At 51.2% G+C, this 27264-nt stretch overlaps 1 protein-coding gene across 4 annotated transcripts in view; it reads right to left on the bottom strand.

The window, feature by feature from the left end:
- Positions 1-27264, bottom strand: part of HIPK2 (homeodomain interacting protein kinase 2) — a 169142-nt gene that overhangs the window by 17221 nt on the left and 124657 nt on the right. Inside the window, exons 7-12 of one of the 4 annotated variants that reach the window (XM_053926491.2) lie at positions 22941-23103; positions 19434-19560; positions 18378-18499; positions 15471-15613; positions 12604-12783; positions 9701-9982 (exon numbers count right to left, since the gene is read on the bottom strand). In XM_053926491.2, the coding sequence (XP_053782466.1) occupies positions 9701-9982; positions 12604-12783; positions 15471-15613; positions 18378-18499; positions 19434-19560; positions 22941-23103 (1017 nt within the window). Of the gene's footprint in view, positions 1-9700; positions 9983-12603; positions 12784-15470; positions 15614-18377; positions 18500-19433; positions 19642-22940; positions 23104-27264 lie in introns of all 4 variants that reach the window. The other 3 variants (XM_053926489.2, XM_053926492.2, XM_053926490.2) reach the window with 3 other exon arrangements.

The raw sequence follows: 27264 nt of genomic DNA on the forward strand, positions 1-27264 counted from the left end.
TTTTGAAAATAATGGAATTTCATCTATTTTTGTGTATCGATCATCTAATTTTAAGACATTCTGGTTGCCTAAGTAAGATGGTCAGTTTTCCACCTAATTTGCTAAGAGAAGAAGCTGGTATTTATAGACACCTAATGGGGACACAGCAATCACCGAGGTGTCTTGGCCAAGGTCATGAGGCCAGTCACAAGCCAGCCCTTTTCTAAGGTCAAGCTCTGCCTCCTATGGGCAGCGGAGATGTGGGCAAACTCAGGACCCCAGGCAGCTGGGCAGAAGGTGCGTGGAAGGCTGTTCACCTACAAAAGGCTGGGAGGTGGGGGCTGGGCGGTGACTGGCCTTGGGGCCCGGTGTGGCCCTCGATGCTGACACCTGGGCCAACAATTCCTCCAGCAGCTGCATATTCCGTCCTCCCTGGTTCAGGGTGCGAGGGGGTCCCTGCCTAACTGTCTGTGGGCAGGAACAGGGCCCTGCAGCCCGCTGTCTCCCAGCAGTACTTGTGGGTGGTGTGGCCTTGGGCAGCTCTTCAACCTGAGTGATTGTCTATCTCCTTATCAGTAACACGTGGCTAATAACAGGAGCTGCACATCGGAGGCTTAGCCCGAGAGTTCGGTGAGGAAGTATGTGGAACGAGCTTTGAACAGCGCAGGACATAACGCCAGCATTCCATCCAAGTCAGCTGCTGTCATCGCTCTGAGTGGTGTTACCGCATCGAACACGTGCAGACAGGTTTGCAAAAAACGTCTCCTGGCAAAGGAAATCCTATCGAGGTGCAGAGTTGCTGGAAAAGTTTCCAGGATAGACATAAGTCAGAAGATTGATATGAAGGAAATTAAAACTCATCAGTTAAATATCCTGAAGGCGTCCGCTAGTTGCTGCAGGGAATTCCTGTACAAAGGACTACAGTGCGCGTCTGTGCCAGACGGGGACTGCGGTCTCAGTGGAGGGCTGTGCGAAAACACGGCACGTTAACAGTAAAAGCGTTACAATAGCCAGTCAGAGAGAACAAGGGGTGCCACAGAGCCTCTGGGACAGACTGCCAAATGGGCTGTACAGACGACAACTGCTCAGAGCTCAAAAGAAGGTGAGGAATCAGCATGTATTTTATGGCTCTTCACATGAATTCTGATAAAATAGATCAATTTTAATTGATATAAACCTACCCCTCCCATTTATAACAGTTTATTTACTTTTTTTAGATTTTATTTATTTTTAGACAGAAGGGAAGGGAGGGAGAAAGAGCGGGGAGCAACATCAATGTGTGGTTGCTTCTCATGCGCCCTCTACTGGGGACCTGGCCCGCAACCCAGGCATGTGCACTGACTGGGAATCGAACAGGCGACTGTTTGGTTTGCAGGCCAGCACTCGATCCACTGAGCCACACCAGCCAGGCCATTTATAACAGTTTAAATGCAAAAAAATCCATATGCTTGTTTCTCAAAAAGCTAGAGAGTTACCACATGACCCAGCAACCGCACTCTTGGGCATATGCCCAAAGGAACTGAAAGCATGGGCTCAGACAGACCTTGTGCCACCGTCCCAGCCGCAGTATCCCCAATGGCCAAGATGCGAAACCAGGCTGCAGGTGAAAGAACCGAAGAGTTCATCAACAGGTGAAAGAACAAAATGTGGTACGACGGGACACTATTCAGCCATAAAAGTGAAGGAAGTTCGGATACACCCTGCGGGATGGACTAACCTTGAATACTGTGCTAAGTGAAATAAGCCAGACATAAAGGGCCAGAGAGTGTATTATTCCAGTGGCATGAGGTACCTAGAAAAAGCAAAGTCATAGACAGAGAGTAGGTTAGAGGTGACCAGGGGAAGGGGGAGGGAGGAATGTGGAGTTATTATTGCTCAGTGGGTACAGAGTCTGCTTGGGGTGATGGAAGAGTTCTGGAAATAGCGAATGTACTTAATGGCATTGAAGTATGTGCTTAAAAACAGTTAAATGGCAAATTTTGTGTTATGTATTTTTTACCACAATTTTAAAATTTAATGTAAAATACGCAAACCATTGAGTTATATGAATTCTACATTTTCAATGAGTGATTTGTATGGCAAGTGAATTACATCTCGACTTTGAAAAGGGCCAGATGCTTATTGGGAAACAAAAAAGCACACGGGGTTGGCAGGGGCGGGTGCAGCCCTGAGACCTGGCCCGAGAACTAGTGAGTGGGGCAGCAGGAAAAGACCCCCGAGGCTGAGAGCTGGGAGGAGGAACCCAAGAGCAGCAGGCACTGTGGAGAGCTGTGGAAAGAGGGGGAGGGAGCCTGGGAGGAAGGCAAGCCGCCTCAAAAAGACAAAGACAAGGGGGCTGGCAGCTGTGTTCTGTGGTGGGTGGGGCTGGGGGAAGGGACCCCCACCGGTCTGTGTGTAATCTCTGGTGTAGGAAGATGCGAATAAAGGGAACCCCAGCCCTACCCCCCACACTGCAACACAGTGCTCCCAGGACCAGGGGAGATGGAGGGAGGCGGTGACCGTGCAGCCCCCAGCTCTGGAACCGGTGAATTAATTTGATAGCTCTGGTTTTGATCTCTTCTATTGTCAGGAACCTCTTTGCTCTACTCGAATATACTATGCAGATTAGCAAACAAATGGAAAGTTGCTAAATGAGGCACTTTAAAAACGAGCACACGTTTGACATTATTACTATGGATTCTTTAGGCTCATATGTATCGATTCTACTGGGATTCATTCCACTATAGTGTCTAATTATTACTGAGCGCTAATCAAGCCCATCATGAATTGGTTAATGGGAGAGAGGGAGAGAGAGAGAAAGGAGTAGAATGAGAAATATTTACTTAATGGCCTAGACAGAACATCATTTCTGAGTAAAGAACAAAGCCGCCAGAGCTCACAATTGCATTGTGTTGTCATGGCAATAGATGATTTTCATCATTTTAACATGATGAAAAGAAATAAGGAGATAAGAAGTAAAGAAATCAGCCCCAGTGGAGAAAACACTGCTGCAGGATAAGATGCAAACCCGGGACACCCCCTCCCCCACCCCAGCTCTATCTGGAATGTGTTTTTGCTTTCTATTTGCTAGTCTCAGTCAATTCCATCCTTCCAGGCCAGGCTCAAAACTCACCTCCACCCATAAACTTTCCATGACTTCCTTCACTCCTTTGCTTCTGTGGTCAGCGCTCTCTCTGAAGAACACCGCTCCTCCATGACCACAATACCAATTACAAGTCCAGGCAATGTTTGCTGGATGCACAACGGCCGTTCAAAGCGCTTTGCACATGTTATCTCTTTCAGTGCTCACAGCCAGACAATGCGGGAAAGAACATTACAACTCTGACTTTCAGATTCTTTTAAGAACAATGAACTTCAGATGTGGAGAGCTCAGGCCACTTGCTTGTTCAAGGTCACACAGCTAGTTAGGGGCAGAGGCAGGCTGAACCAAGAGCTAGCACTCACTCTCTTTTTTGGCTGAACAGTATTCTATTGCATGCACGTGCCACATTTCCTGTACCCGTTCATCCGATGGACACTTAGTGCGTCTCCACTCTTGGCTGTGGTGCATGACGCCGCAGGGTGCACGCGAGTGCGGGTACCTCTTTGAGGCCCTGAGTTTAATCTTTTGGGTAAACACTCAGGAGTGGGATTGCTGGAGCTATGGTAGTTCTGTTTTCAATTTTTTGAGGAACTTCCACATTATTTCCCACAGTGGCCGCACCAGTTGACATTTCCACCAGCAGTGTGCGGGGGTTCCAGTGACTCCACATCCTTGCGGACACGTACCATTTCTTTCTTTGACAACCACTATCCTGACAGGTGGGATAGCCTAGCTCACCGTGGTTTTGATTTGCGTTTTCCTGACCACCAGTGATATTGAACATTTTCTCACATAGCTGTTGGCCACTTATATATCTTCTTTTAAGAAATGTCTATTCAAAAAGAAAAGGAAGGAAGGAAGGAAGGAAGAAATGTCTACTCAAGTCCTTAGCCCATTTTTAAATCAGGTCATTAGATTTTTTTGCGACTGAGGCATGTGGAGTCTGCCTTTACTCTTAAAGGCTGCCCCACTATCTCTTCTCCCGCCCCTCCTACCCACAAGCACTGAAGATGGAAACCAACAGAAGCTCCTCCTCCAGCATGGGGTTGCTCACGCTGACAGCTGTCCCTGCCCACTGGCCCACCACTGAGATGGAGCTGCCCGCCCTGCCACCTTCGCCAGGGTGGGTGCTGCACCCTGCACTCTTCCCAGTCCCTTCCCTCCAACTAGAAATGCACGCTGATCCCTTTTAACCAGCCCTTCACGGGAGGGGAGGGGCCAGGCGCTGATGCCTCCAGGCCGATGTGCTCCTTCAGGTGTATCACTCAGCTTCCAACTTAAAGTCATTAGTGAGATCCAAAAATGTGCATTTTAAATTTGAAACATGTTCCATTCAGATGATGTGAGTCACACATTATACATATGTGTGTGTATGCACACACACCCATATCACCATTGGTCATTTTTTCTACATGACTCCCTTCCAAGAAATCAGAAACAGGGCCTGGAAGGAACTGTGAGTCCCCCCATCACACACAGCAGAAGTGTATGCTCTTTCTCCCACCTTCTGCAGAGGCCCCCCACCGAGTGCGGCTCCGCCCTGTGGTACCTGACCCTCTCTCGCCTCCTCCTGCCTCCGCCCTGTGGACAGCAATGAGAAACCCCGAGAATGTCAGTGATGGCTTTGCGACCTGCTGAGGTGTTAGGACGCGCTGCTGGGGACAGTTTGGTGCAGTGTCTCTTCTTCAAAACGCAGCCCTTTTGTGAAATACACCCCGTCAACCACGCTGCTGAACCCACCGGGGTGCTCTGAATGAAGGGTGCGATGAGGCTGGCCAGACAGCACATCCTTCTAGCTCCTAAAACCAGGCCTGTGACTGAAACCTCGTTCAGCTGGGGGGGGCGGTGTTCAAACTGCAGTGGTACCAAACAATGAAGCCCCTCCAAAGGGTACCATGCGTCCGGGCTCTCTGTTCCTTCACTCAGGCTCGACTCTGCCGCCTCCACGGCACGCACCACCTGGGCTGTCCGTGGCCTGTCGGCCAACAGCAGGAAGGAGGTGAGCGGTACAGTGGCAGGTGGCAATGGGGATGAAGTCCCCTTTGGGTTCATTTCGCATGTGCAATAATAAGCGAGCGTGTGTGTTTATTCCTCTCTGTGAGGTGGATGCTAAATTTTTTTTAGGCCAAAGTCTTTCGAGCAGCAGTTCATCAGTTTCCTGTGTCTTTTCTATAATGACTTCTCCAGCTTTGCAATTTCCCACAAAGAACATGTTGGGTCGACCATTTTTCAGAGCAATCCAAGTAACTGTTTTCTAATCTAAAACAGTGAGTGATGTTCACGAATCAATTTTCTGGAAGTTTACATTTTGGTAGCATGATCTGTGATACATGCAAAGCCATACGGAATGCAGCAGCGCCCTGGTGGCCAAAATGAAGCCAACCCCGCCCATCAGAAACACCGGTAACAGAATGAGTGAATGCAGGAATGAGTACCGGAGACTGGACAAAACGGTCCCTAGCTGACTGAGCTGCAACGAGCCCTTACGGTCACACGCTTTAAAAGTTACCCTCGTGACCAAAAGTCCTACGATGTGGACTCATGGCCTCACAGGACAGTTTCAGCACAAGGCAAGGTTAGCAGAAGGCTCTGGATAATAAGACATCACCTGTACACTTTGAAGAGATTGCAAGGGGGAAGGGATGGCTTATTCAGCACAGTCAAATACTCCTCTAATCCAAACCAGTTTTAAGTACCGAAAACATGACTGCTTCTACTACTCAACCCCAGGGGACCCAAACACGTTTAGTTTGCTTTCTGTCTGTTAGTTTAGTTTGTTTTGCACCCACCGGGGCTCAGGGGCAGGCGGCCCAGGGCCCTGAACTGCGGTGCACATGTGTGTGGGAGTTGGTGGCGGTCAGAACGGGGGCAGGACAGACCTTAGATTTGCTGAACTGACAACTGAAAACAGTTATTTTTGCCAGTAATTAGGACTGCCGCCAATTCTGCGACTTACAACTTCTATCAATTTGGGTGAGCCATGTACCTCTCCCGGGCCTCAGAGTTTTCATCCATGGGATGGGATTAGAACGACAGGGTCTGCATACCCCATGCAATGATGCAGGTGGGAACACCTGGTGAAGGTGTGTTACGATCGAGGGACCGGACCTCACTTGCTCCCCGCCTGCCCCGTGCTCTGGGGTCCTCCTTCTAAGTGGGAGCTGCTGACCGTTGTCATCTGTGTGGTCAGCCGACAGGGCCACATACTGGGGGTCAGGAACAACCACTGTGACTTGGCATTCCTCTCAAAATTCTGGGCAATGTGGTCCTGGAGATTTAGTGACACTGGTAATTAGGTCTAAAAAGGTGCACTGACCAGCCCTGACTGGTGTGGCTCAGCAGGTTGGGCACTGTCCTGTGAACAGAAAGGTCGCCAGTTCGATTCCAGATCAGGGCACATGCCTGGGTTGCAGGTCAGGTCCCCGGTTGGGGGTGTGTGAGAGGCAACCAATGGATAAAAATGTGCACTGACCATTATTTGTCTCATTTTGGCTCTAAAAGACACTTAGTTGGCAGAGGTGTTGCCGTCGATGCTGAGCTCACTATCCCCGTGGGCACTGCAGCCCCCGACTGTCCAGCTGAGCTGAGGCTGAGACACACAGGGGAGTAGGAATCAGCATTTTGGGCGGAGTTCAAGGGCTAGACTTGGGTAAGTAGCAAAGAGGAACCGAGGTCAGGGACTCAGCAGATCAGAATCCAGGGGCTCAGGGCCCAGATGTCGGGTTTGAGATCAAGGGTGACGAGAGGCAAGGAGGGAAGTCTCCCCTGTTCAAACTGAACACTGAGGGGCTAGAGAAGTTTCTGGAGTGGCCGAGCTGCTCCCCATTGGGCTGCACTTGGGGGGACAGGACTGACGCTTCCCTGTGTGCTCCTGAGAATTTCCTGCCTAAGCTGACCCCACCTGTCCAAGGGGAGACCCTCAAAGCTGCCTTTCTGAAGTCCCTTCCTTCCCAGCCCCCCCCTCCCCCGCTGTCTCTGTGATCAGCTGCCCCACGTGCTCTTGCTGCTATCCGACCTGGGAGTCTCTACTGCCCCCCCCACCCCCCAACATACCTCCCTGGAACGTGCAATCTCACTTCCTGTTTGTCCCCATCCCCCAGTCCTCCGGCCTTAAAAAGCCCCCTCTCCCCTGCTATTTCCTGGAGCTATTTTCCCTTTGCATCCCCACCGTCCTCTGCTAGTTTTTATGGGACTGATACTCTGTTGCGTGTTATAATGATTTGTACATGTCTTATTACCCTGCAAACCTCCGGAGGACTCGGGCTGCCCACGTTATTTATGGAACACCTGCAGTCCCTCACTTACTGTCTAACGCTGGTGGGCCCGATAAATATGTACTGCGTTAAATTTTATGATATTCTGATTTCTAAGAGCGAATAATCATATTCCCCACCCCCCCATTTTTCTCTTATTCCAAAATGTAGTTATAATAATGTGCTCACATTACACAGGCACGTCTCTATAAATAAAACAGCTACTGGCTTCCGTTTCATCCTACTCGGACCCAAATGTACTTTCCCGTCTTCTTGTTTCCTGTGACGCTTTTTAGAGGGAACAGTCATTTGATATTTCCATAAACCACAGGCCTGTCATTCTGGGAGCATCCTGTCACACCCGTGGGCGGCTGAACCCTTCCTGATCACTCCCTGGTCTCACCCTGTGGCTCCCCCCATTCGGTTACGTCTCTGCTACATTTCGTTATCCTGGGCAGGCAGGCAGGTGGGCGGGCAGGTGGTCCCCTGCATTTTAAAACCGACGCTCTGCGACTCACTGTCCGGCCCATTGTCACTGTTGGCGGTCAGTCCTCACTCGTGCACCTGCCCATCAGCTGCTTCCCTCCCCGCCCCCCCAGGTCCCAAGTCATTTCCATCATGGGCGTCCCAGGCTGCGCTTCAGCTTTGCTTGGCGCTCTCATCTCAACCCTGCAGCCCTGGCTGGGGGAGCCCGTGCCCTCATCCTCCCTTTCTCTGACACGCGCTTCAATTCTCTCCCAAGCACACGTGTCCCGAGTCTGTGTCAACTCGAATCTCCTACTTCAAATATGACGTTCCTATCTCATCAACTGTCAGATTTCGAAATTGTTTCTGCTTTGTTTCCGGTTGTGGCAAAGGGCTGCACGAGGCTGCGGGCCCGTCTTACGCCCGGTGCTACGAACGTGTGGACAGGCCGCTGCAGGCCGGGGCCAGTCTGGGGCCAATCGGGGGCTGGGAAGAGCCTTTCTCTTTGTGAAGGGACTGCCTGAGCCTGAGGTGCTCCTGGGCTGCAGGCCATGAGGCACTGGGGGTGGGGGGTGGGGACAGAGCATTGATTCAACTGGGGGCTCTTACCACCAAGGACACAGGCCAGTCCTGGCAGACGCAGGTGGGGAGTGAAGCACTGTGCAGGTGTCCCTGACCCCATGGGCCCTCTGGCCACTGGCACGGTGCTAGGACCAGAGTGCTCCGTTGCTTCCCCGAGACACCCAAGATCAGGCTGAGCCATTAAATGGGAAAAGAGGACATGCGAACGAGACACACACTAGCCCACCATGAAAACCACAGCAGTTAGGTCATTACAAAGATGGGGAGGGGATGCCAGGCAGGAAGAGCTCTATTGGGACTGTTTTAATCACTCGTATGCTTCACAGTGATTTCAAGGGTGGGAATCTATTATCTAATCAAAAGGATTTGTGAGGACTAATTATTGGCATTGTATTCAGCCAGGAATTAATAATTCAGGCCTAACAGCTATTGTGAAGCTTCGCATCCAGCCTGGGATCCAGCCTGGGATGCGTGCTGACTGGCGGTGCAGGGCTGGGTAGCCAGCCTCCCTCCCCTGGCCCTCAGCCCTAATGGGAGGGGCCCGCAGGTTGGGGTCAAGGGGCTTTAGATCTACAGGGTTCTGAGGCCACTGGGGGTACAGAGGGCCAGGGGACCGCCGTTCCGGAGGGCCAGGTTGCAGGGGCTCATCAGGCAGCCTAAGCGCAAACCACTCTCTGCCCAAGCCTGGCTGGGAAGGGCAGGAAAAGGGGCTCTGGCGCCAGGGTTAATGGCCTTGCAAATACCGTATTAGATATTCCTTCCCTCTTCCCGGGAAGCACACAGAGAGTAAAATGAGTTTGTACTGCTTTGGGATACACAGCAAGGCTCTCGGGGTGAGGAGCCCACTGGTGGCTTGAAAGATTGGGTTAATCAGACACAGGAAAATTTCTGATTAATTGGACAATTATTTCAAATTCTGAGAGCGCCAAGGCGATATCAGAGAAGTATTCTGATCAACTGGGAATAAGTTCAATAGCCTGAGGCGGAGCTTTTTAAGGTTCCGAAGGTTGAAATACACTGGCATCTCATGTCTGATTTTTATGGTCTCAAGTCTCCCGAACGTGCAGGGCCTATAACTATTTTTTAAGACCCAAATTATGCAAAATTATTTTGGCTTTAAACAGTGACGGGAAATCTGTTTGCCAGTCCCTTGAAATAACTTCAGGACTCTAGGACACAGTGAAACCACAATTGGGGGCCAGGAGATAGGTGCCACCGTGTTTGATGACGGAAAGTGGCCCAGACCCACGGGTAGCTGCCTCCCTGTGTGAGCTGGCCGCACACACAGTGCACCTCTGTCCTGGTCCCTTCTGGGGGTCTGCAGGTGACAAGGTCTCACCTGGTGGGAGCGTGCTTCTGTTCCTCCTCCTCATCCGTGTCACTACTGATGGTGATGACGCTGACCGTGGGGCTGGGGGTGTCGGGAATGACGATGGTCTGCCGCTGCCTCTCCCTGGTGGTGCTGGAGGCCCCGTCGCCCCAGCCACAGGTGACAGCCGAGCTGCAGGCCGGGCTGCTGTGCACCAGGGCGCAGCGGGGCGGCGTGTTCTCCTTGACGCGCTTGGACCGCTGAGGGGAGCTGACGGCCTGAGAGGAGGACACCTCACAGGTGGAGACATTTCTGCAATGAGAAAGCAGCGCACACTCATGGAGGAAGGTCAGCGCAGCAGCATCTTCCAAGGAGCAAACTGCCTAGAAGCCCCAGCTTTGCAAACCTCCAGAGGGAAGTCAGAGGCGGGGGCACTCAGACTCAATCTGTAACCGGCCGCAGAAGTGGCCGCCCCTGGAGTGCTTCCTTTCGGGTAGTCGCTGCACGGACGGGACAGCAGCCTGGCCTTCTCAGGGCTCGGTCTGGCTCCACACGCCTGCTCCCAGCAGGACAAGGGGGACAGCCAGGGCTGTACGGACGGCAGGGACTGTGCCCAAGGACTGGGCTAGCCTGGTGGAGAGTCACATGTAATGCCTAGGATTTAAGGGGTCTACCCCGATACAGCCCTGTCTTCAGGGTCAAGGCCTGACTTCCTGAGCTCTGTCTTGTCATCCTCCCAAACATACACAGGCCTTGTGTGGGAGAGAGGTGGAGGAAATGGTATTCGACACATAGAGCTTTGGTTTCCTTGCTAATAGCTGGTTTACCATTTAATAAAGGAAGGCACTCAATTCTTGGGAGTTTCCGGATCTAAAGGAACTCAAATTGGTGGTTAGCTTTCCTTCCTCCATCCTCTGGGAAAGGGACATGACCATGCAAATATGGATGTATGTATAGTTTTCATTTTTTAAAAAAGTTCTTCTGGATGTAGACACCTGAGCCTCATAGGAAGCTTACCAGTCTGTTTCAATTGTAATGGAAAATTGAGAAAAGTGCAAGAGGAAAAGGTATGTTTAAAAAGGGACCGTGTAGCCTTCATTTTGATTTATTTGAAATTCCTTATCAAATTAGCCAATGTAATTTCCGGCAACTTTAGGGAACAAATACCTTACTTTTCCCTTTCCCCATCAACCCTTAATACCAAAGCCAGCCTATAACGAAACTGAAGACTCTGATATGTCCTCAGAAATTCTAGCACCTTCTGGCTAAAGGGATGGCAGACAGATGAAAATTCTGTAAGGGTGGATCTATTTACTTTTCTGTTTAGTTGCTATTAGATATGATGTTTGTTCCTTTTTCAGGGCTGGTCATAATATGTTTTACCCATAAGATTGTTTCATTGTTTGTACTCACCACAGTATTTGTTAGTGGTAATGTTACAATTTTGAGATTATGTTTTCACTACTGCAGTAATTAAAATACCTCCACTTGGCAATGTTAAAGAAAAATATGCCTGGCTGCATACTGGTCTTTCAGGCTGTTTTGCCAAAATACTGGCCTTAAAAATAGGCAAATGTGTAACTTTCGCTACAGCGCTATCGATCTTGAAACGCACTAACAAGGAGTCTCGTAACACCAGCTGGGCCGTGAGCAGGAAACCGGGAGGGACTTGTCAACTCTGGGAGGCAAAGGGTGCTTGGTCAACGATGCCAAGGCCAGCTCTGCGTCAGACCAGAATTCTGTGACTGCCCACTGGCTGGGCCTGATAGCATGTGAGGGCTGAGATGGTGGCCGTCACTGCTGCCTGACCCAACAGTGACATGCCCCCATTTGCTGTCACAGGGCTGCCAAACAAAAGCATTTTGGATGGCTGCCACCGGTCTGAGAGGAGTTTCCCTGAGTTGTCGGCACCACCCGAATAAGGAATCTGGAAGGATGGTGATTTGAGGGAGTCAGCTCTTGAATTCATTTCTGAATGAGAGTATAAAAAGGCAGGCATTATTTCTGCAGCCTGACTATATGAGGAGGTAGAAAACCGAACTGCTAGGCATTTTATATCCTGGACTTTTCTTAATTATTCTATCCCAAATAAGCAATTGGGTACCTCCACGTTACTGCCACTGGAGAGAAATGTAGGGTAGTTCTGCAGCTGCACAATATTGATTTCAATTTTTTTTGTTTGAAAATTTATTTATTTAAAAAAGTCAGGTTTTTTGAGGTATATGTCCAGTAAAAGTCTCTTTTGAAATGCTCAAGTTTTGACAAATGCATGGCCACATAACCTTACCCCATAACTCAAACATAGGACTTTTCACACCCATCTGTCAATCCCCTCCTCTCCTACCCTAGTCCCTGGCACCTCCTGAGCTGACCTCTGTCTCCACAGCTTTGCCTTTTCCAAATGCCACATCCGTGGATTCCCAGAGCATGGGCCTTTTGTCGATCTTGACTTTAAAGAGTTCACTGGGATGAGACTGGATTTAAAGGGAATGGGCAAGGTTGTTATTGTTCTGCCGGTTAATGTCTAGGATTAACCAAGTTATGGCTTATACTTAAACAAGCAGTTAAAGATGTTAAATTTCTGACCTTAGATTTAAAAAACCAAAAATCACATTTTTAAGAAAAGTTATGGTTTCCACATGCAACTTCAGAGGTGAGACTGAGTGTTTTCTAGAGAAAGCGAAAGGGGACAGAACTGCTCACCGCCCTGGCACTGAACACGGACCCCAGAGGCGGGGCCGGCACTTGAACAGACTCCAGAGCGAGCGCCTCCTTCAAACCCTAGCGCTGCCTGCACGGCACACGGCGCTCCGCGGGGCCCCTCTGCGTCCCAGGCCAGGGGATCAGAGCACAGGCCGCTACCCGCCGCTGCTAAGAGGCGTCTCTAACTTCCGATCTCCCGACGTCTCACACCTCTAGGTGACACCACCCACCTTGCAGAGGACTGGTGCTGCTTGCTCTTTCGAGAGGAGGTGGTGCTGGTTGGCTGCTGCCGCATCACGTGGGCCACGCCCACATTTAAAGGCTGGGCGGCTGGAAGGGTCACATGACCAGTCAAGAGCGCAGGCTGCTGCATGATGGGGTTGTAGTGGCTGCCGTGAGCGTGCGTGTTCCTGGAAGGGCGGCGGGAAAACAAGGATGTTTGTTGGGTTTATAAACACAGAGCTCCTTTTTAAGATAAAGGCTCCTTCCCAGTCAAACCCCCGAATTGGTTATGTTGCTAGCTTGTGGGATTACTGAAGAGATGAGCCTAGCCAGGCAAGCGCATCAGGCACACTTCCCAGGCGCAGTGAAGTTTAAGCACTGTTCTGAAGGAGTGGCAGGAACACAACCGGTTGGTGAGAGAGAGGGTATTTCAAGTGGCGGGAAGGCCAAGAACACAGGCTCGGCTTAAGTCCTGGGGAGAGCAGACAAACACTCCCTCCAGCTTTTAGAGCATTTACAGAGTGCCTTGGGTAGGTTACCCCACTCTGTGAGATCGGCAGGCTATACATCAGTAACGCCATTTCACAAATGAGGACATTGTCGTTCCTGTGAAAAAACAAACGCTGAGGACTGGGAGCCATTTGTTTTCGGCGTTAGGAGTGTTAACATTCTTTTAAATTCCTTCAGTGGCTAACTCAGTGCTCGGGCATGTAGCAGCTGATCAATTACACGCTTGCCGAATGAATAATTACATTAACTGAAGGTTGCCTAGACATGGTTAGAGTCTGGTATTAAATCAAAATTAATAACAGGCAGACATGCTGATAAAAATACAGGCGGCATTACCCGGAAAGGGGGTTATGTTTCTAAAGCTCTGCGATCTGGGCTGTATGGAGCGCATGGGCTTGCTTTCCCGCAGCAATATTAAAAGTGGTGATTAACTCAGAGACTTGCCCATAAAAGCTCACTTAATACATAAAAAAAGTGAAAAGATATGGAGTTCATTTGAATTTTTAAAATATTATAAAACTTATCTTTGCAACTCGGGGGAAAGGAGTAGGAAAAAAAGGGGGCACTTTTGGAGAGATTGTGACAATTGCGTTGAGTCTTTTGGATATTTACATGGATTTTAGAAACTGACTTTATAGCTTCTTCATTTTGTTGTTGCTGCTTCTGCAGACACGGCTGGCTCTTTTTCTTTGATACAGGCCTAGCACTGGCACTTGTTGTTTGTTTTTTAGCCGTGACTGTGGATGTCCTTCGGTCCACGCAGGAGAGGGAGAAAAGAAAGTGCGGGCTCTAGGTGTGTCCCACTGTAACTAGGCGAGAGGAGGGATGAATAACAAAACCTGTATGAATCAGTGAGTACTGCCGAAAGCTCACAAGCTGTGAATGCTGATAGACACCGGAAAAGAAAGAGTAGAACCTATGTGTGGTCTTTTAGGAGAAAGAGGGGTGAGGAGAAAAGACACTTGGTCAAAGAGCTTTCCATTTGGCTGTTGAGCCTCATGAACTGGAAAGGGCAGGTGGTCTCGCTGAGCAGGAACCGAAGCCAGTGGGGGAAGATGGGGAAGACAGGTGTATTTCCTGCCTGTTGTGTACCAGGTACGTGTTAAACACAGGCCGAGCGCTTTGTATTTTATCTCCAGTTTAGCCCCCCAACAGTCCTACGAGGACTGTTACCCCCACTCTACTGAAGGAGAAACTGAGACTCACAGAGGTTAAGTTACTTGCCCAGGTCACGGAGAGCCAGAATGGAACCCAGTTTTACCGGGTCTGAAAGTGCTTCCAGGGAGTGGAGGGTTCTCGGGGGGGGGTTGTCATCAGTGAGAAGTGAGTTGGTGTGCGGGAAAGAGCCTGTGTACTCCCCTCACTAGTCAGAAAATTAAGTGGCGGAACAGAGGAAGCTGCAGTTGAGGCTTGACTGGGGGGCTTGTACCTCTACCTCTCTCTGTTTTACTGAGAGCTCTTCATTCACAACAGTCTTTTAGGTCAGGAAAGGAACTGTGGGGGCGGCCGTGGTTGGTATGGAGCTTGTCAGTGGGTGGGGGGTACTACCTGCCCCGAGGTGTGGGCTGAATGAGAGACAGTTGCTCAAACTATCTCTCATGGGGCATGGGATGCTGGGGAAAACTGGGGGGGGAGCTGCCTGTGACTCTGCATTGGTGAAGGGGGCACTGTGGTGGCATGGGGACAGAGTGGGAAGTGGCCATAAAAACAACAGAGGAACATGTGGGAGAGGAGCTCAGGCAGTGGGAGGGGGTAGGGTCTGGAAGCAGATGCAGGGGGTATGGAGTGCTGGCGGCTGTCAGTGGATGCGTCTGGGGTACGTGGAAAGCGGACTTGGAGCAGTGAGATGTAACGACGACCGAAGAGCCGCACGCAGCAGAGGGCACCGTTTGAAATAAAGCCTGTTCTGTCAAGCCTTCCCCCAGAGAGTCGAGGTGACCCCAATGTGTCCATGTCTCAAAACTCCTTGAGAACACTTTCTAGAATTGCTGAGGAACCTTGGGGACTCTCTTCTGCATTCTTTCACTGGTGACAAGTCTTTGTTTTTTGGGAGTAGAATTTAATCTGAGAAACAATTAAAAAACCATCTAGAGCCAAGTCCTGAGAATTACGCTGTAAATGGTGTAACTGAATTTTTTAAAAGTGACAACTGACCATAAAGTAGTGAAGCTGATTTTCTTGTTTCCTAGAACACTTATTTAGAAGTTACATCTCCTTACACCACAGTCATATTCCACATAATCTTTTTAATTCGGAAAGTTTTCTGCTAAGCGGGACTTTAGGGCCGGGCCGGGCCGGGCCAGCCGCTCTCTGGGTGGGCAGTGGGCCTGCCTCCCAGCCCCGACGCGCCAGCTCCGCTGCTTACCTCCAGTCGGCCAACTGCTGGGTGCCCGCCATGGTCTCGGGGATCACGGTTGCATGCTGCACCGACGTGTGGGTGGCCACTCCGGTCAGCTGCTGCCACGCAGGGGGAAGCAGGATCTGCTGGGTCCCGCTGGGCCAGGCCTGCTGTGGAGCAGAGTGCGTTTGCAATCACCTTGTGTATGTGTTAGTCGCACGGCGAGCGCGCACGAGCCACGCACTTATCTACGCTAGACCCTGCGATGGGGGTGGGGTGGGGTGGGGTGTGGAGACCTGGCCTTTGATTGGCTAGGGGGTTGCAGAAAACCTCTCGCAGACGGGCAGAGTCTACAAGGATCGGGCAGCGGTCCCCTCCACGTCTCGGGGGCTCTGCGTTTCTGTGCCAGCCTTGCTCGTGAAAGCGGGGTTTGGAGCCTGCCTTCTGCAGGGTGAGAGCAATTCAGTGCCGCCTCAACCAAGACCCACTTCCCCCTCTCCACCTTGGCCTGCTCGTCCACCATTCTGATGGCGGTCAAGATGTTGGCTCTGGGTCAGGGCTTGGGGTGGCAGACCCGGCCAGTCTGACACCAGCACCTGGACTTGAACCCCATGCCAGACTGCTCCCGTGTAACCGCGCCTGTCGCCGGTGCCGAGGATGGCATGGCCGCAATGTCGTCAGGGCAGAAGCACCTCCATTTTCTAACAAGGCAAGTTCCCCACAGCTTTCCTCACAGTGTTCCAAAGACACTTTATTTATGGTGGCCTTTGTTGAATAGAAGTTCGGGGTTTTAATTTTAATGTAAATTAAATTGTAGCCAAATCGTAACAGTTCTGTTTTATGCTCTCTATTCCATTCCACTGGCCTAACAAAACTGTCCTAACTTTTATAATTTGAATGTCTTGGTATGTGGTAGGGACACCATTCTTTAAAGTTTCCTTGTCTGCTCTTATCCCTTCATTTTCCCATGTGAATTTAAACATTACTCTAACGTAAGAATTATAGTTTCAAAAAAGTTGCTGGCTTGGATTTCTTAAACTTGCCTAAAAGTTATATTTATTTTGGGGGCTCCTCCTCGTGAGCCCCAGTCTACAGATTCACGTGCACCTTGAGGGGCGCTTGTAAACCCTTTCTCGTGTTTGCATGTGCGCCCCGAGAAGGCCCGGAACTAGCGCTGAAAGAAGTGATCACTAGCATCCCTTCCTGGCTAACACAGACATTCTTCATTGTTTGGTTTGGTGGAAACCTGGGGGCCCGGCATTTCCGACTTTGTATCAGTCCTTTATTCACAGCAGACAGGAGCTTTGCCTTCTGCTCACTTGGAAAAGTGTCCCCAGGGTACCGTCAACTCCGAGGGGATTTAACCTGAAGCCGTAATTGGAAAAGTGAAGCCAAAGACTCTGTGAACAGGATTTTAATTGCCACAGTGTTTATAAGAGAGAACTGCTAGAAGCAAGTCGAATGGAGTGTTCATGTACGGGAGATTTGTTAAGTAAATTGGTGTGCGCTAAAATGACACTCCATGGAGCCGCTAGAAGGGACAGGGCAGGCCGGTGTGTCTGCACAGGCACAGGTTGCTGAGATCTGCTGAGCGAGAAACCCCTGCCCTGCCCAGTGTCATGCTGGGCCTTCTGTTTGTCTGTTGCTGTCTCTTTCTCTCTGTTTGTCACTCAACCCATGCCAGGGTTAGCCTGTTACAAGGGAGCGCTCCCCTAGGTATTTTCAAATGGTCCCTACAAAGGACAAAAATAAGCTAACTTATAAAAAACAAGTAAGGTAACTGTACGAAAAAGCAATAATTAGATATTTAAACTGGTGCCTTCATTTTTCTCTGGGTAAATTTTTAGGTTTCAGGCAAAAACACTCCAAATACTATTAGTTACTTTAAATGGATCCAGAAAATTGGCATCATTCTTTTCATCTAAATATTTAAACCCTTTCAAGGATTTTATGTGTGGACGGGTAGAGGTGGAGTCTTCCGAACCCATTCCACATTAGCTGTGTCTGCTTCACCCTCTCCTCCGGCCCCCCGCCCCCAGTAGCTTCACAGGCCCTTCAAAAGGGGGCGTGTCTCTGGGGCACCCTGAGGAGGTGAGTGCGGAAGGAGAGGGTGTGATCGCACCGTCCCATCTGCCTTAGCAATGCTGTTTGATGCGGCCTAAACGCTGCTGTCACATCTGGCCTCCAAATGCAGTGACTTTGTGCCAGTGGCTGTGTCTCATTGTCCCTTTTTGTCAAAAGGCGACAAATACCTTACGGTGTTGTGGGGATTAAATCAAGCAGAACTGTAAGGCACCTGGCACAGTGATGGTGCATCTGCTAGAGTTCGTGTCCTTACTATTAGCCCTGCGTCACGCGTTCCCTGAAACTCCCACAACACTTTGCGAACTTTTCATCACTTTCACCTGCAGGATCTCGTTCTGCCGTCAGTACCCATGCGGACAGACACGGAACGCACCAGCTCATGGCTCCTGTGACCCTGCCTTTTCAAGTACGAAGTGAAGAAATCATCTCCAAGGCTTTTTCTGGCTCTAAAAAATAACTTCTATTTTATAAGAAAAAGATATTTCTTTTGGCGGCAAAGAAATGTTAACGGACATGCCTTAGGTCACAGAGAGTTATTAGTAGAGTTGGGGTTAAAACCTAGGCCTCCTGTATTAATTGCATTACAAAGATACCACCACCATCATCATCATCATCATTATCATCATCATTTCCTCCCCAGACTCTCCCTGTGTCTGAATTTCTTCTTGGAAATGTAAGCGAGGCACTTAGAAGGGTAATTCACTCGAGGGTCATCCGGAGTATGAGAGAGATATTCCAATGACTCGAAGCACCTAACGCACTGCCAGGGAGGGATGTGGCGGAGAAACATCTCCTCCGGGAAAAGCATTAACATGGATGATGGCAACACCAGGAATAATAAGGAATTACCTGGGCAAGCAGACCTGGTTGGATCTGAAGAGGCTGAGCTCCCGGGGCTTGAGTGACGATGGGCACAGCATTTTCCATTCGCACGGAATAGCCAGCATGCTTGGAGGGAGAGGCCTGCAGCCCTGCTCGAGACAACAACGGGTGGGCGAGAGAGGGCTGAGCGCCGGGAACCAGCCCGGTGGAGAGAGCGCTCCTCTCCCTCCGCACCGGTCCCCTCCCGGTAGTGCCTGCCCCTGCGGTAGTCTCCCCTTTCGTTTTCAACTTAAATTAAAGTAAGACAACCCCACAAAGACAACCCTGAATGTGTTCAAAGGCTAGGAGGTGAAGTTAAGGAGTTCGTAAAGCCAAAGTGGAAGAGTGATGCCGATGAACCAGGAGCACCAGGAGCACCAGGACTGTGTCAGGAAGACGCACCGCTGTGCCACCACGTCACACGGGGTGTGGGGAGAGGACACGTGTTCATGTGCAGTGGCACTACCTCTGAAACCGGGCGGCCACGCACAGGCTTCCCCCATGGGGTTTGCAAAATCAAATTCTCGAGCTTTCTGTGTAAACTGTGACCAAGTACAAGGTCGACTCCAGCTTCTTAGCAGTTTCAGGGGGAGAGCATGCCGGTGCATGGCTGAAGAATCATGGGGGGGGGGCCTGGGAGGTACTTTTCTGACTGATTTATATTCTTCACAAGACTGGGGGCTATGCCAGCAGGGGGTGCTGGGGGGAGGGGGGCTACGGGTGGAGGGCAATTTTCTGCAGATGAGCCACACAGAGGACATTTCCTGTGAGAAGCCCAAGAGCTGATACAGCATAACAATGGGCGCACAAAGAAAGTGCTTATTCACAGACAGCGGCCAGGGCCAAAATCACTGGCAGGTGGTGAGAATAACAAAGTCCCGCTGTTTCTGGGCTGGCCACTGTAGGACGGGGCCTCAAGTCCAGGGATGCAGAGCTGAGGGAAAGAAGTGCAGAGGGCTTTACCCCAGGGAAGCGGGCCTCACAGAACAGCACGGGGGTTGTCTGGCCAGCAGCAGGTGAGAGGTGGGGCCTGCTCCTCCTTACCTTGGAAGCCGGGTGGACACACGATGAGAGCTTGCTGGAAGGGGTCGGGCCGGGCACAAATCTGGGCTGTTCCCGTCTGCAGGGGCAGGCTCCGCTGGGCCACCGCAGCCATGGAGGCCGCTGAGGGCTGGTAGAGTGCAGATTGGTAGTTTAGTATGGAGACTTCGGGATTGGCTAAGGAAATAGTGGCACTGGTGGAGGTGGGAGCCTAAAGGAATGACGGGGATTAAACAAAAATAAACAAAAATAAAAGATGAGGGCGGTGGCATGTTGGGAGACGCAAACCTAAATCAAATAAATGAACTCAAAGAAGAACAAACAAACAAAATCCAAGGGCAAAGAGGCAGAAACAGAAGGGAGGGGGCGTGTGGTTGAAAAGTCTCAAGGAGAAGCAGGTGCCTGCAGCCACCTGTGACAGTCACCTCTGGTGCTGATGTTCCTACCATCTGGGGGCCCCAGACCGGAGTGCCAGGGGGTGCTCACTGACCAGGGGTCGCAATGCTACAAAGTTAGAAGTTAGGCCAGAGCCTTGGCTGGGCAGCTCAGTTGGTTAGAATGTTGTCCCAATGCACCAAGGCTGTGGGTTCGATCCCGGTCAGGGCACATACAAGAATCAACCAATGAGTGCACGAGTGGGTGGAATAATGACTCGACGTTTCTCTCTTTCTCCCTTCCTCTCTAAAATCACTAAGTAAACAAAAGTTTAAAAATTAGGCTAAAAATGATTTATGTGTGCCCTTCAAATTTGACAAATACACCTTCATTGCAAAGGGGAAAGCCAGGTTTGGGTCCAGGACTCCTGGATTCCTGGGTTCTGCCCTGGAACATGGTGACAGGGGCAAGCTGAACCCCTGTCTTCCTTCTCTCCCTGTCCCAGCTCTGTTCCCACAACCCGAGGGGCTGTGGGCGCACATACATGGACCTGAGGGTGCAGTCCACACTTGGGAGGCCGAATCCAGGAAGAGGCCCCTGCAGGGCCAGGGTCCCAGGTACCCAGAGTGTGGCGTGGAAGCTCACACCCCAGGGGGGAGGGGTCTAAGGGCAGCACTGTTTATAGATACACTTAGCTGGCTGCATAGCAGTTACTGCAAAGAACTATGCTGTAGAATCAGGGCAGGAGGGAGAGGGACGCGCCGAGCCCAGGGTCTCCTCTGTGAGTGTTTGGATTCCTACACTGGTGTCCAGCTACCAAGCCTGGAAGGCAGACAGAAAAGATCCTGGCGGGTCAAGAGAATCGAAAGGGAGATGGGTTAGACAAATAGTGAAGTTCTGTCCTCTCTCCCTTCTCTTTCGCTACGCCACTCGAGGCTGAACTTCTGCATGAAGCCAGGAGGCAGAGGGAAAATAACTTCTACATTGGGAATTGTCCATCTTAGCCTTTCTCACACCGATCGTCGGCATTGTAGGTGGAGGGTACCAATGGCTTCAGGGTCACCACGGTTTACAAGAGGGCTGGCCACTCGGGGTTACGAGGACTAAAGAATAAAGAGGAAAGAACCACAAGGACACCTTGGACACACAAAAGCAGAGTTACAGGAAGGGTATGTATATTTGTGTCAAATGTGATAAAAAAAGGATAGGCTCATTTTACATGTTCTTTTAGACCTAGACTTTACGCTGCATTTCACTGCAAAGCACGTTAATTTGTTTGGGGGTAAGTACTAAATGGCGTGGTGTGTGTGTTTGCAATTTAAGACAAGGGCTGTGAGGCTAAGCATCTGTCTGTGCAGTGTCACATGGTTGGCCTCCAGGCGGTGAGTGTGAGGGGACGCGTGTGCAGCACGTGTGGGCCGGCGTCCGCGTTTCTGCCCCACGCCACGCCACACCTCGTACTTCCTCTCGGTTGTCTCCTCGTCCCCACTGCCCTGGGGGTTCCTCCGTGTACACATTCCCCACTGTCTGCTTAGCAGCACAGGCCGAAGTCCAGACCCTCTGCAGGCCTGGAGCCTTGGCCTTCCCTCTTTGGGGCACCAGTGTCCTCAACTGTCCCACCTTCTGGTCGGCCACTGGGCCTGCTGCCCCTCCCTTCGAAACAGCCCTGAAACCCATCTGCTCTTGTCAGTCGCCCCTTCCCCCGTGGAGGCCCTGACCAGAGAGGTTCTGGCCTCTTTTTCTCTTTTTCTCTTCCAGTTCTTCTTGGGCCCAGAGGCTAGAACTTTCTTTCCAGAAGATGACTTTGTGCACGTCACTACCCCTGCTCAAAAGTCTCCGATCACTGCCTAATGGACACTGTCTACGCCCTTGGGCCTGGCACTCCACCTTTCCCACGGTTTGGCCAACCTTCCTTTCTAAATGGCTCCCCTCTTCCCTCCATGCCCTTGGCAGCACCAGAGCAGCCTGCTCACTGGGGTGGGGTTCTGGTGATGGGGAACAAAATCGTGGTGGGAGGTGGTCTGGCTGTGGACGCTTTAGCCCGAGGGCTGGGCTAGGTGCTGGGAGGGGATGTCTGTCTCTGCGGGCGAGGCCTCAGAGGGCACTGGCTCTTCCCCCTCAGGAGAGCTTTCAGAAGGCCAGTGGCCCCCAGGGGGCAGCAGATGCCAGGGGGCCTCCCCTGCAATTGAGGCAGAGGGTGAGAGTAGGCTGGGAAGTAGCCTGAGCGACCCAGTGTGCTCCACAAACGGCCGAGGAAGGCAGGGCCCGTGACACTCAGTGACAGGGGGCTTGTCCAAAGGCAGGGCATGGCCAGACGGAGGTGTTCATTCATCCTTCAGGATCAGAACACAGACACTCCCCCCTTCCGAAGGCATGTGTGCAAGTGTGTACATGCACAGGACTGCTGTCACTGCACACTGATATTAAGACTGAAAAAGTCTGGGGGAACTGGGAAGACCGGAAGACGGACAGAAAAGTCTCTTGGACAGCAGAGCTCGCCTGAGCCAGGGCCTGCAGAGTAGCCAGTCAGTAACTATTTCCTGGGTGTCGTCTTATTTAAGCAGCATGTTAGCTGCCAGATCCTGCTAATTTTCTGCAAGAGGCTGGAAATCTGTGGAAAGAAAACCTCAGTTTTTTGGTCCCTCTCAGTTCCAGGGACTGGGATTCTGGCAACAGACTGATGAGCTGACTTTCCCCATGACCTGGAGGAAGGACAGGTTTTTGTGTCTTGAAGGGAGGTTGCACGGACCCAGCAGTCTGGGGACAAGGGAGAGGGGCCCATACTAGATGATCACTAGTGTCCCAGTTCTAGGATTTTTAGCAGGCAAGTGCTGAAGCACAAGGATCATAGCATCTCCTTTATCTTATTCGTGCATCCGGGAGGGAAAGAAGCGATGAGCGGAGCCATCTCAGAAACAGCTCCTCCCGTGGAGAGGGCACACAACTTGCTCAGAGGGGCCACCGCTCACACCGAATCCCTGCAGCTCTCACGGGAAACCACCTCGAAGCAAACCCCTTCTCACCGAGTTGGATACACAGCAGGGCAATTGTGTCTTCTGACGGGCCTTGCTGGGGAAGTACAGCACTGAACGCCCACTGTCAGCCCCACCCGCTGCCGTCTCTGCCCCCACCTACCTGGTTGTGGACAGTGTTCAGCTGGTTGTTGAAGGTCATGGTCAGGTTGGTGGATGTGCTGGGGGCCACGTGCGTGATGAAAGGGGTTTTGCTCTGGTTCACGGTATCATACATGTTCACCCGACGCTTGCAAATCTCCATGTTCTGGAAACATGATTTGACGCTGTTCATGCAAAAGGCAGAGACAGAGGTGTAAGGGAGGGAGAAGAGGAACAAAGGGGAGAAAATGGCGAGAGAAAAGGAAAGACAGTTAATGCAGGGAACAAGACAACTGGGGAGACTTCAGGTGTGAGTCTCCTGGGTTTCTCACTTAAAGTCCATGTTTGCCACAGCCAACGTTACTTAGATAAGTCTCCGCCCACCCTGGACAGGTGGGGTTTCTCCACATAACCGATGGCTCTCACTGGCTTCTCCTCCTACTGCCGATCTGTCTCCAACGTCACTGCTCTTTCTCAACTTTCAGTATGGCTTCTGGCCCATAAACAAATGTGTAAATTCTCTGGTTGGGAACAGTAAACAGCAGCTCACCACCTGCCTCCACCTTCCTCAAAGAGAACTCCCTGCGCTAAACCTTCCCAGCTACTCTGGGGCACTGGCGCCATCTAGGGGCCAGCCGAGGGACCAGCCAGCCCAGTATCATGACCCTACTGCCCACTTTGTCCCCACCGGAAGTGTGCACTGAGTGAGAACAGTAATAATATTAATAATTAATAATAGTAGTAACAGTGGTTGAGAGCTGCGGTAGTTGTGTGCAAGACTCTTGCACTCCGTCCTACAGCAACCACGAGAGGGAGGGTTGACGGATGCCCCTATTTTAGGAGCAAGGATAAGTTTAGAGGGGACAGGGAGTCTGCCAAGGTCAAGAGCTAATCACGGGCCATCTTCACACACACACACACACACACACGCACCATAACTTCTTCCGTCCTTTCTGTTTTCTAATTCTTGCCCAATTACTAAAATAAAAAATTCCCTTTTTCTTTCCTCATTGCATTTATGCATCAAAACAAAACCCTGATTATGAGAGGAAATGTAAAACTGTTGCTGGCACCAGCTTCGAGGCAAAGGAAAGTCACCAGGGGCCTCACCCAAGTTCTTGAGAATCTGCCATAAAGTGTTCAGGATTTATTTGTTGTTTCTCACTCACTTCTGTGTCTTGTAAGTAAACTTACTTCTCCTCAAATGCTAATATTCAAGACGATAAGATAGCATATAAAGTTGAATTTTAAAGACTTATTTTAACTATAATGTAATGACTACATATAAATAAAATAATTTTCTACCATTTAAAGATTTCTGTATACTGTGGTAAGGTGTATTTTGGGCCAAGCCGGTGCTTGTGGGCCATCCCCAAACCTCCTTTCCACACGAGATATTCCAAGTGGACTTGGACGGGCTCAGAGACTCCCCTTTCTCCCTGAGGTAATGACTGCTTACACTGGCTGCACGATGCACTCAAAATCACCATTTCCTGACTGTGGAGCCTGCAGAGAAAGGAAAACCTACCTCACCATAACCAACAGCTGGAAAAACCCACTGGCTGGTAAAGCCAACGTGGGTTGAGCTTCACTAAGTACTAAGCATACCGCTAAGTGCTTTCCCATGGCGGCTGAAGGAATAAAGCAATAATTCCTTTTGGAAATGTATCGAAAGCATTTAGTGGTTGTGTGACAATTCAACCAAAAGCTTTTAGACTCAGCATTTTCTACCTGGAATGGTCTGCACCTGCACTTTGGGTTACTTCCGTGAGGATGGTGTTTAAGGAATGCGTGCACTGGAGCCCCGGTACGGAGAAATGGTGAGCTCCTTTCCAAGGGAGGGTTCTCCTCGCCCTGGAGCTCTCCCGGTCTTCCCAGTAAGTTCTAGGGACGCTTAGGGACTGGACCTGCTCTCAGGTAAGCCTAGGTGTGCTCAGAGATCCATCTTGCCTTCTGAGGCCCCTTTTCTGAGTTCTGAGTTGTCAGTGGTCCTCTTGGGACCCAAACCACGTTCTGAATGTGAAGCTGATGCTCGCAGTCTCCATGCTCGGTGCTCACCACGTACAGTGAAGCATTCCACTGCTGCTTCCTCAGCGAGCCCAGAGGGACAGGACTGGGGCCAGGTGGCCACGACTCCCACTTCACGTGGGCGGCTCTGTGACTTAGTGCAGGTGGCTAATGGGGCACCACCTCCATCTTCTATCCATAGCTGCTTCTCAGTCGTCCCACTCCACCCCTGAACACAAGAAGACCGATCTTTTGGGGGCCTATCCAGTAATCGCCAAGCCTCCCTTCCTTCTGTGGTACAGACTGTCCCCCACTTGAAGTGCCCCAACCACACTCAGAAACGGGACAGATCCCATAACGGCAGTTTGCAAGGGACAGGCCCAAGTCCCTTCTCTGTAGTCGAGTTGGTTGTTTCAAACACGGTTCTAAATTAAAGATTTGCTGTTGGCTGCAATGCCATTTGATTTGCTTAACATCAACTCACGAAGAACAGAACTGAAATTAGAGGAAGCACCAGCTGTGGCGGGTGCCACCCACTCATTTCTTGCAGGCTGGTTAAGGTCAAGTCCAGCCTTGAGACTCGGCCCCATCTGAGTCTGGTCATGGCAGGGTCAACCGCGATCTGCGAAGGTCTCTCTTGCCTGGCCTCTTCTCACGTTGTCCCCTTTTCCTCCTGACCCCAACTAACACTCGGCGCTCCTGAGCACACTGCTCCTCCCTGCAGACACCCAGGGATGTGACGTTCACCCCGAGGGCCTCGGGGCTGAGAAGGCTGAAGGGATATCCCTCATTACTCTCTGCTACGGATTGATCTTTGCCTGCCCCCCCCAATTCATATGTTCAAGTTCCAACCCTCCGTACTTCACAACGTGACTGAATTTGGAGGTGGCATCTCTAGGGGGGTGAAATAGGGTCGTCAGGGTGGGCGCTAATCCACTTCATCGTGAGGAGGAAGTCTCGACCCAGACGCGTGCGGAAGGAAGACCGTGTGAGGGTGCAGGCAGCAGAGGGCCATCTGCAGGCCGAGGAGAGCGGCGCTGCCCAACCCCTCGATCTCGGACTTCAGAACTGTGAGGAAACACGTTTCTGCTGCGGAAGCCCCTCAGTGGTACTTGGTTACTGCAGCGCTTGCAAACCAGTACTCTCTCCCACTCTCTGGCCACCATGGCCTTTTCTCTGCCCCTCGCTCCCCAGGCCCGGGCCACAGGCGCAGCCGGGCGCTTTAACACAGGCCCTGCCCACCGCGGGAGACGCCAGAGGCCATGCTGATCCGCTGCCAGCACCCGGGCTTCTCGGTCGCTTCGCACCTCCAGGGGCCCGTGGTCAGCGCCAGCCACGGATTCCTTGGACGGTCAGACCTGAATTGGCTCCACTTTTGCAGACCAGATCCACACATCCTGTCCGAAAGGAGCCACGCCGTCACATACGGCTCGATGGACAACGACTAAAGTAACAAGCTCTGAGCTGCTGAGACCAGCCAGTGTCTCCGGACCCCTCCTATCTTTCCTTCCTTTTCAGCTAAGCCCCCGCAAGGCATCAGTTCGGACTGCAGTGCTCTACTGCCAACACCACAAGTCTCGTCCCCTTAGCAGCCTGGCGAAACTCCAAGCTGGATGAGCCCCACTGTTTCTCCAGCCTTCAAGGGGGGAGGTCAGTGACATCCTGCTGTTCCTGTCCAACCTCCACCCTCAACAATTCTACTGTACGTCTCCGTTCAATTTTCTTTGCCCCCTTCTGCTCCAACTACCTAAACTTTTCTCCGAGACAACTTGCTCTCCACGAGGGAAGACAGAACTGTTGGAAAGGCTCCTTCAACTTTCCTCTGCTGCAGCAGTGCACGGGCTGATCTCCGTGCCCCTCCCTCATCCTCAGTGCAACGGCTGGGGATCCCAGCCCCTCCCACTATCTCAGGGAACTTCCTTTCGCACATCCTTTAATTTTTCACTTGCTACCAGACATGTCCCATCGGCATTTTAAATTGCTCAGGTCTCTTCCACATTAAAGAAAGTCCCCCTAGGGCCCTCCCCAGTCACCCCTCCACTTCTTCCCACCCTTTCATGGCGTCCCTTCTTGAAAGGGTCCTAGGGGGACTTTTCACCTCTCTCTCGGCTTTCCACCTGCTAAGCTGGCTCCTGCCTCTATCACCCACTGGACAGCTCTACGTTACCAGCACCTTCCAAGCTGCCAAATGTGATGGCCATTTGCTCTCGGCTCATGGACTTGACCGGGCAGCGGCAGAGGGACCTTTGTTAAACACACTCCAGACAGTGTGTTCCCTGCTCTTAAGTCCTTCCATGACTCCCCACTGGTCTCAGGACCCAGACTTGAACCCTGCACAC

The sequence above is a fragment of the Desmodus rotundus genome, chromosome 6 (genome assembly GCF_022682495.2).
Source record: "Desmodus rotundus isolate HL8 chromosome 6, HLdesRot8A.1, whole genome shotgun sequence".
NCBI classification, from domain to species: Eukaryota; Metazoa; Chordata; class Mammalia; order Chiroptera; family Phyllostomidae; genus Desmodus; species Desmodus rotundus.